Source organism: Nothoprocta perdicaria, unplaced genomic scaffold (assembly GCF_003342845.1).
Source record: "Nothoprocta perdicaria isolate Ctin4 unplaced genomic scaffold, notPer1 scaffold_16, whole genome shotgun sequence".
NCBI lineage: Eukaryota > Metazoa > Chordata > Aves > Tinamiformes > Tinamidae > Nothoprocta > Nothoprocta perdicaria.
Window position 1 is genome coordinate 3383216 of NW_020454760.1, and position 10301 is coordinate 3393516.

Below are 10301 nucleotides of genomic sequence, written 5' to 3' on the forward strand. Positions count from 1 at the left end.
GCTATTCTTCGGGATTCTTCAGTTGTCTTCATCGGGAGGCCTGATACTGTTCACAGGGCAATATATTACTCTGCTCCAGTGAGACTTGCCTGTTTACACAGCCAAACAATTTAGGAACTACTAATAGCCTTTGTTGTCTCCTATTGGGAATATATGCACACATGCCCAGGCATTCAGAAACAAAAGTGGGTATACACATACACACACACACAAACTTCTATTGTATTTCTAAAAACAAAAAGGAAGGACAAAGAAAAAGCAAAGAAGGTATAATGAAAATTACTTTGCTTTCTGGGTAGAAGGAATTCTTTCTGTAAAGGATTCCCAGTATGCAACTAATACAGTATTTTTTGGATTCATTTTGGAACATTGTTCCTAAGAACTGCAGAGGTTTCTTTAAGTGAATCTTATTCAGTCTTTTGTCAGGTGGAGCATTTCAAGAGTGAAGGAGAAAAAATTCTTCCATGTAAAGTAACTTCCAGGGCAGAAGTTTTCGTGGTTCTCAGTTGCCATTCGCAAGACTCAGTGCAGGACATTGCAGCTGCCCTGGTGTTTTTGTGACACATCTTGCAGCATCTCTGGCCACTACATCATATCGAAAGACGTCACTCCGCGTTGTGTGTGTCAAAAAGGCACAGGAGGAGACATTCACACCCACAACCGTGGTGGTTTACTTCAGATGGCTGAATCAGGCTGGGGGCACCCCAGGCTCTGTAGGAGTGAGTGATGTGACCCTGGGTGCATTTTCACGCCCACCTTTGGCAGTGCCCGTTTTGCAGGGTAGGGAAGGATTTGGTTGCTTGCAGACATAGCCATGATGCAAAGGATGAGGATAAGGAAGAAAAAGAAGCGTCATGTTTCTTTCTAGTACTAGAATCAGAAAAAAAAAGAAAAGAGAAATGATTTTTGAAATGTCTGGGAAGCGGACATTAAAAATATAATGTCTATCAATAAATTTAGGGTATCTGGAACTCCTCTGAACCTTAGGAAATCATAGAGCTCTGCTCTTTGATCTTCTTTTCAGTGTGCCCTGGTAAGCTCAGTTTACGAGGCAGGGTAATTTGCAGTCACCTTCCCAAATCTGCTGCTACACTTCCTGCCCTACTGGAAACCACCTTTTTTTACCATGCATGACTTGACTGCAGGTACATCTGAGTATAAACTTCAGGCTTTGCCACCAAATCTTCCATAGCAGCCTGATGTCAGAGGCAACACCATGTTGCCTGAGGCTGAACCCCGCAGAAAATCCTCCTAAGGGATCGTATGAGAGATCTGGGGCCGTTGCTCAAGATACATAAATGCAGGGAATCAATGGTGGGAAATAAGAAGCAAACTTAAAACTAATAATGGCAGGAGTCTGTTTTTCTCTGGATTGCTTGGAGGRAGAAAAAAAGTACTTCTTAGGAAATTTCCGCTTCTCTGAAATATTTATATGAATTTGATTTCTTCTTGGGATATTCAGGGTATTCAGATAACCTAACACATTTCTGAGCAGAACTGTTTCAGTATCTTCTTCTTCATCTTTTATAATTATTATTCTGCCTTTTACTTATACAGAGGAAGGATTATGCAATTTTATAAAAGGATTTTCAGACTTACTCCACATGTGAGTATTAAAACATGTCCCTGTCCCAATATATAAAAAGCYTCATGCACATTTAAACATCTCCTGAGTTTTTAAATGTTATTTTTGTAGTATATAAAATGGCAATTCTGTATATTCTTATATAAATGCAGGCTATTCTGCTGTCAATGGAAGTCAAGTCATGTTGATTCAGTTGGTTAGCTCCCATATGGACTGCAGAAAAATTGTCTTGGAAAAGTTATACATTTAATACAAGGAGTAAGACAGTCTAAAACATTCTTTGAGTCGCTGAAGAAGTGAAAGTTCAGTTGGAAATTTGTCCTTGGAATTCACTGAATCAATAATGACTATATAAGTTTTTTTGTTTTTTTCTTTTGTTAGGGAAATAAGCGGAAATATCAATGATTTTTCTACTTACRGAAAATTATATGTTATGGTCCATTTTTTTTTTTTTTCAAATAAAGTGCTGTCTAGCAAAGTAAAGAATTTGTTCAGATCTCTTCAGGATCAATTTAAGACCTTTCCAGTGCTTCCTCATCTACTTGAATGATGATTGTAAAGCTCTTGAAAATATTAACTGAAAGAGGTTGTTTCACGAAATTATAGCATAATAATAGGACCTGTTTTCAGTTAAAACCTAATATTTTGAAGCAATGGAAAAAACAAATTGCATATGTTCATAATAAAAATATTAAGAAAGTGTATTCTTATATTCTATATTCCTATATTCTGAATTTCAAGAACTTTCATCTGGAATCTGAAAAAAAAATGTTTTTTAATATCACTACAGTATATCTTGGAATAWGTTCATCTTTGGTTCTTACTGCTTCGCTTGCACATCAGCTGGTAGTCCTGGCCATATTACAAGTTTGTTGGTGCACTGCAGGGCTGCTGAGATATTTTAATATATTTTGGGAAGTGACYAGTCACAAGGGTCATGAGAGATTACATGCTCTAGGTGTCCTTGCACATGCTCTAAGCGTGCCTGCTTGAGCAGGAAGGTTGGACTAGATGATCTCTAGAGGTCCCTTCCAACCTTGAACATTTTATGATTCTATGATTCTATGAGATTTTTGTCCTTGTAGAAGTCAAAAGTGGGCAGCASGTGCAAGACATTTCAGGGAAACCTCTAGTGATGAGTTACAGCAACATTTCAGATTCATATGTTTGGATTTCTGTGAAAGGTGGAAATCAAATAAACAGATTAGACCAATATTCTAAAACCTTCCACTTTTCAAAGACTTGGCTTTTTTAATAAACTTCAAAACAAATGTCACAGAAAGCATCGTTCTTCTTGGATCTTAAAACAAAAATATGCTGAAACTMTTTCACCAAATACACTGCCGGTATCAGTGCTGTTTGGGGAACAAATTGAATGGCCTTGTTGTATACAGCATTTACTCTAAACATTTGACTCCTGACTATGTGCTTTCCACTTTATTCTTGTGCTTTGCTCATTGTTTCATCCACATCAACAAGTTTTCTAGCCTTTAACTTTTTAAAATCTTCTCTGAGCAAAAGCCATAAAAAAGCCATCTTGCCAACAGAGTATCCTTTTCCATGACTGGCTCCAACTTTTTCCATTTCTTTGAACAAGAACATCAAAAATAAGCAAGAGATGCAGTGAAAATTGTGCTATTTCTTGATGAGAAAACTTCAGTATATGACAGAAACAACTGTTTCCAAGATCACATTCAGCACATGATTCTCTGAAAGGTTACAAATTGAAACCTGATCACTTAATATACACATAGAACTGATACTGTCTTCATATATTATGGGCATTAATGCACTCCAGGATGTATTGCTGCTGCTTTTTCTCCCTGTAGTATATACAGCTAATATCAAATGTCGATGTTGAGTTCCACTGCTATTTGCTAATTCAAACCTCATACCAACAGAGTCAGCGTGTGACCTCATCATCTTTTTTCTTGCTCTCTTCTACCTTTCTCTCCCTCCCTCTCTCTCTCTCCCCACTCAGATGCAAGGATATGTACACACGTATTTGCCTCCTATGTTTATTTCTATACACTAACACTGATATGAGGTCTTATCTATTTGTAGCAGGAATTCAGAATATTCCTTTTCCTCAAATGGGATCATTGTCTGTATCTCTAAGAAAACTATTTATAAGGGTCTTAATTCAGAAATGAAGGAAAGACTATAGCAATTCGGTAAAAATGATGTTTTTAATGGTAAAATCTGAATTATACATTAAAGTGCCATTTATGCAACAGATTTTATTATTCTGTTTAAAAAGGCAGAGACTTTTATATGTTTCATATGCTTACAAAGGTTTATTAGCTTGCGTAAAATGTTATTATTCAATTGAATAATTGAATTTTAAATTATTGGTGTTCCACTTCATATTATAACTGCTTTTCCAGATGCATTTGATTATATCAAATATACCTTTTAACCTACTCTCTGGAGACCATTTTCTTGAATTATGCACTATTTCTTATTCTCTGTAGTGGCTTCCTAATGAATACACACAGTCCAATCTCACATCTTCCATATAAATTATGAGGCATACCTCTTCTAGTCAGATCACATCAGAGGCTATCTGGTGTCATACAACCCTGGCTACAGATACATGGAAAAACTTTTCAGGTGATTAATATCATAGGCATTTAATTTTCCTGCAAAGCGCTGCTGGGGGGACTGTAGCCTTTACGTGACACGCAAGACTCAGGGTTATGAAACAGACATTTAAAAAAAGGTAATAATCTGTGCCTAATCCTCTGCAAGAATTATCTGCTGGTATTACTATAAATAATTGCAGCATTTCTTGTCTCTAATTGAATCACACATTAATTTATTCTATGTATTGTGCATTAAAAAACTTAGAAATTGCTGGAAATTCCATTGCATGGGTGAAATAAATACATATAAAATTAGATATAGAATGTTTTCATATTTTAAACACGTACTGAAAAGCCATAAAATAACTGTGTTTTCGCATATATTTGCTTTGGGTTTTTGTTTTTGTTGTTTGCTTGCTTCATCCTCAAGCTAACATGCCTTCAAAAACATTTCTTTTTCCTAGAAACATCAAGTTTGTCCTTGACASACGCTTGGAAACTGCAATTGCTGGGCATAACGCTGAAATTCTCGATTAAAATAGCAAATGTTATGCAAAACAATGCAACATAATAAAAAGAAAAGTTAGAATAAGTAGCCCCAGAATTAAATTTTCTCTGAACATTGATTCYTCATTGCTGTGTTCAGTATTGCACTGGTAACATTAGGATATTCAGAGGTACTGGATTTACTTGCATGTACCTATGAACTACATGACTGCCTGTTGTTTTTACTGCTTTTATCACCAGTGATGAAAGCGGTTTCCCTCAGATGAGAGTTGACCACTTATTTCATTAGAAGCAAGTTCAGCCTCCCACAACCTTCCCTAATTTGGAACAAATTGGGCTTTGGAAAACACGCATTGATTCCTGAGATCTGACATAGGATAGGAAGTATCTTAAAAGTAACTTTGAATGTTTTTAATTAGTTTAGAAATTATGGGCTCATTCCACTTTTATGTTGCAATTACTAGTATTTATCTCTACTGATTTCAATAGAGTTGTTCCTCTTTAATACTGGTGGAGAAAAAAAAACAGATGGCATAAACTGTTAACAGCTCTTTCATTCTGCCACTTCTTACTACTAGCTGAAACTTTGATGAAGGGCATGCACTAAAGATCAATATGAGAAATCATACAACACCTGACTTTTATGCTGCTGGCTGATGCTGAAAACCACAGAAATCACTATCTGTTCTTGCAGCTCCTGCTTAAGCCGATGATTGCTTTGATACCGCTTTTCCTGAAAGAAATACGATCTCATTTCACCTTTAGGAGGTGTCCTCCATCTGGAGGAGAGTTACCCCGTGGCTCCGTTTGCAGGGGAGTGCAAAGAGGACCCGTGTGCTGTTGTTCATCAGGTGGGGAGCCACTGCATCTGGCAGCCTTCATTTCATGGGAGAAAGCCCCTGTGCCACTTCTATRCTAGGTGGGATGCCCCTTTTCCGTGGGCATCGTGGGCCTACCGGGACCCCAGTGGGCTCTTCGGCAAAGCCCCCACATCCAAGGGACGGAACTCTTGGCCTTGAGGAGGTTGATGGTCTTCTTCCAAAGAACACAGAAGTCCCTTCACCACGTGGAAGCTTCACCTATAGTTTATATTGGCTAGCTCACAGCTGCGACATGAAACCACAAGCGATATTGAACCAGCCACTAATAAACTGCCTGCTGGCTAATATCGCTCAGGACATATTCGCCGCTGAAAGTACATTAAATATTTTCCTTGAGATTCTTTGAGATAGCAGTGCTTGTTTGTGTAGTGGTTTATCTGTGTATGAAGAAGTGAACAGGAGTTAAAGTGCAACGACACATCGCATACAGTAAATCCAATATATATGAATATTTCACCAACCTAATAGCTGGCAAATATACACTTCTGCAGTTCTTGCAGCCTACCTTAATTTGTTTTGGTCATGAAGACCAAACATTTTATCATGTCTTTTTTTTCCTTTTCCTTTTTTTTTTTTGTTTTTTCCTGAAAAAACAAATAGTGCAACATTGAAGGCTGCAGAGATGGATATTTTCGGCAGGTTCACTCTTCACACACCTAGACAAGACTATCATATTTTACTTGCTTTCAGCAAACCTTCACTGAAACATCTGTAGTCTTCAAAATCCAAATGTTGCCAAGTGGAAATGCTTGTCCAGGAAAGTGCAATGACATGATTGAGTCTTGATGACAGGGTTAATCYGAAATTCAGTGACCATTTAGCTGTGCTCCTTTTTCTCTTTGAGGTAGTTGAAGAGGACATCGAGTCCTCCCTCCACGATCTCTGGCAGTGGTCGGGACAGCGGRTTGTGTGACAGGTGGAGTCCTTTGTCCATTGGATTCCATGCAATTCTGGGCAGTCTGCGCAGCAGGTAGAGGTCATCTGGAAGAGTCTGGATTGAATTGTAATCTATGTTTAGTAGCTCAAGAGTGGTGATGAAGCAGAGGGACCGTGGCAAAGTGCGGATATTATTATTTTCTACAATAAAGATTTGCAAATTGATTAGATACTGGACGCTCTCTGCAATGTTTTCCAGCCTATTCGACCCTAAGTGCAGGAAGTCTAAACTCCTCAAAGCAAAAACGCAGAGGGGAATTTGAACAAAGCGATTGTTACTGAGGTTCAGTTTCCTCAGGCTGGTCAGATCCGTGAAGCTTGCAGGCAGTTGTGAGATRCGGTTGTGCGAGAGGCTCAAGACTTCCAGCTTCCTGCACAGGCTGAGCTCCGCTGGCACTTCTGTCAGGCAATTCATATTGACAAACAAAACCTTCAGGTGCCGCAGCAGTCCGATCTCTTTAGGGAGACACTTGAGGCAATTGCCACACAGGTTCAGCACGGCCAGTCTGTCCAGTTTACCCAGTGAAGGAGGGATCATTACCAGCCTGTTGTGCGAAAGGTTCAATTTCTGCACCTCCGATAATCCCCACAAGAAATCAGGCACGCTGGTCATCCCCTTCATTATCAGGCTTAAGCTGACATAATATAATCCACGTTTTAACAGCGACTTGGGCTCTTTTCCTGAGAGAAGAGCATCTTCCCAGGCAGGCAACTTCTGGCCTTTCCTCAGGAAAAACATGCTGCCTCGTCTCTCGTTCTTCGAATGCTCAGTGCCCATAACACGCCGGGTTGCTCCGGGTGGATGAAGCTAGAATTTCTTCCCTTGCGAATACTACACCAGTATGCAAATGTTGACCGAGGTTGGCAGCTTGCAGAAGGCAGGAAAGTCAGAGCAAGGAGATGAGGAGGAGCCTGTGAAATGCATCTCCGTCCATCGCCGTAGGTTCTGTAGTTCCTAAGGGAAAGCTTCTCTTTGGGGGGCTTATGTTGTTCATCGTGCACGGTCTGTAATGAAATACTTGCTCTGACTTCGGAGCAAACCTGTTCAATTCAAAGTGAACGCCACCAGGCAGCTGTCACTGTCACTTGGCCTGGGCTTTATTAGTTAGATACGTATCTTCTCAGCAAAAAGGTCACAAGGATGCTGTATATAACTTCACCATGTCAGCTTTCTTGGCTATCTGGTGCATGCTGTGGCTGCAGGACAATTAACAAGAGCAACTTCAAAACACAAACAGCTGAGCTACAGAAGAAAGCAAAACACCATTTTGGGTCAGATTAAATACCATTTGCAAAATCATTTTTATTTTGGTGTTGCTGACTTCACTGAAATAATTACCAGTCCACTAGAAGACCTTGCATTCTGCGGAGGTGGTAATGAATCTGCAGAAGTGGTAATGAATTTTCACCTGAGACCTTGCTTTCTGCTTTTTTTTTTTTTTTTAAGTTAACACCAGTGCAAAATGTTAGCTTTCATAGTAGTTTTGTGAGAAGGATAGGCCTCTTTCTCTTCAGAAAGGGTACCATGTTTACTGCAGCAGTGACAGTTTCCAAAAGCATCTGCACCTACTCAGATGATTGCTTGCTACCCACATCTCTGTGTTCAGCAATCACACCATATATAGAGCTACTCAAATACACTGCCCTAATTGTCCTGGGATACCTTGCATCTATCAATACAAATTTGGGGGCCTATTTCCATTTTGTTACTTTGGGTATTATTGTGCTGCAGAAAATGAAGTCATGCTTCTTTCTCAGTGAACTTTCTGATCTTTTGGGGACATTCTGGGGTAGAATGTGACGAACAGTGAAATAGCTCAGACTGTAAGTGACGTTTAAGTCCAGGATAGAGGGACTGATGGGAGAGGAAGGAAGCAGTGAGGTGTAATTATACCCAACAACAGCTGAAGCTAACTCTGCTGATGAAAGGAAATTGCAATGCTACAGTAATATGCACTGAGTTTGAACTCAAAGGCACCATGAAAAGGATATGCAAAGACTTTAGGCACCACTTAAAATAGGTGAATATTACAGCAAATATAGTGCAATATTTTCAGGGCTTTTCCTCTCCAGTGGGTCCACGATGATGAAGATGCTGTGCATCTGCCTGACAGACCTGGTGATGGGCATACATTCTCCACTGCCTCGTTTCAGAAAGCTTCACATCGAAGCCATGCATTAGTTCGCATGACAGGGGACTGCACATGAAGCTGCAGCTCAGTGCCAGTGCCTTCCAGCAAGCACAGCACAGTCCCCACAATTGCTTTCTTTTTGCCAAGCACCATTCAGTCTCTTTTTAATTTCGGGTCCCTCCTAGAGCTGCATCTGGCTGGGAGGAGAGTGACGAGAGAAAGGGGCAAGAGGGGTCCTGCAACATGAGAGGAGCCAGGGCCCCATCGAGAAAGCGTGAGAAGGTGGCCAGCTGAGTGCTTCTCATGATTAAAGCAGGCACCTTAGCAAGTCTGCATAGCATAAAAACAACCAGTCCTTTCAGAGGTGTGAGGCTGAAATTTTACATAGCCTGGAGTTTCTGGATGAGCCTGATGAGAAGGGAGGCCAGCTGTTACTGTTTGGTTAGAATGGGTTGGCAGCCTGACTGAGAGCCACAGATCCCTCCCTYGCAAGCTCCTTCTGCCAATGTTTGCTAGTTTACAAACAAACATCACATTAAATCTCATCATAGCCATAAGCTCTGACTCACTGTCCTCGTTAAGCGTCAACCAAAAGTGGCAGAGACAAACCTGTGACAGAGCAGCCATGCAATGTAAGAGAGGAAACTCAACCTCAGGCCAAAGTTAGGCAAAATGTGGCCTTGCTAGACAGCAGAGATGTAAGGCTACAACACRTTCCTTTGGCCCTAGCAGGTGGACGAGCACAAATGAAAACCGCTTGCAAATCCCAAGTCTGGGTCATGTTGTTTAAGAAGTTTCTGCTATCACACTGCATGAATGAACTCAAGCAAGGCATTCCCTTCTGCATCAGCAAGCTCAAATGGAAGAAAAAAAAGACTTCAAGTGAGCATTCACAAAGTTACAGATTTTCCGTCCTCTAATCTCTGCTGCTGGCACTAGCAGGCTGCTGACATTCTGCCTTCTGGAGGGTATCTCCRTACTTGGCTTGCCTGCCTTCCCACATCCCCACCGTATCTGCCAAGCTCTTCCTTCCCCACATCTCCCCACAAGAACAAGAAGCAAGGGAAGCACAGGCTGCTTGTACCACATTGTCCCCCCTCTTTGGCCAGATATTTTGGAAGGAGGATACCACCTCTGCCYTGGTCTCCAAAATAAGTTAGCTCTYGTTAACTGCCTGGGCCCTTGGCCCTGCCTCTCATCACAGAAATCCACATTTCCCAACAGGATGACTCAGYCACCACACTCCACCACCCCCTTTCCTGGTTTTGCATCACTCGGTCAGTTTGAAGGCCTGGTATGACATGGTATATCCTGGGTCAGGCTCTTCCTTTAAAGATGCATTTCACAGGTGAAAATCCTCGCTCTGCTTCAGTCCAGCAGCATCTCCTGCTATTCTGCTGCTGCATCTCCGCTGTTCATGAGGCAGGAACAGCAGCAGCAGCAGCGGGGCTTAAAAAAACTTTCCACATCTGCAGCTTCCATTGTCCAGGTCCCTTCCTGCTTTTGGGACCGACATTACCAGTGTGTGAAAAAAAATAACCATTTCCTTTTCTTTGTTCTCCAACAGAAAAACAGGCTATTGAGCACACTCTCAGTTATGGAGACAGGAAACTCCGAGGTAACCAAATTAAATTCCTTTCTCGAAACCAGGATAACAAAACCACAGTGGCCTCAT

At 40.9% G+C, this 10301-nt stretch overlaps 1 protein-coding gene across 1 annotated transcript; it reads right to left on the reverse strand.

Moving 5' to 3' along the window:
* Positions 1-6375: 6375 nt before the first annotated feature.
* LRRC30 (leucine rich repeat containing 30) lies at positions 6376-7419 on the reverse strand. The gene is given in 1 exon segment (XM_026035372.1): positions 6376-7419. A coding segment is annotated over 1 exon segment (1044 nt).
* Between the last annotated feature and the right edge of the window lie 2882 nt (positions 7420-10301).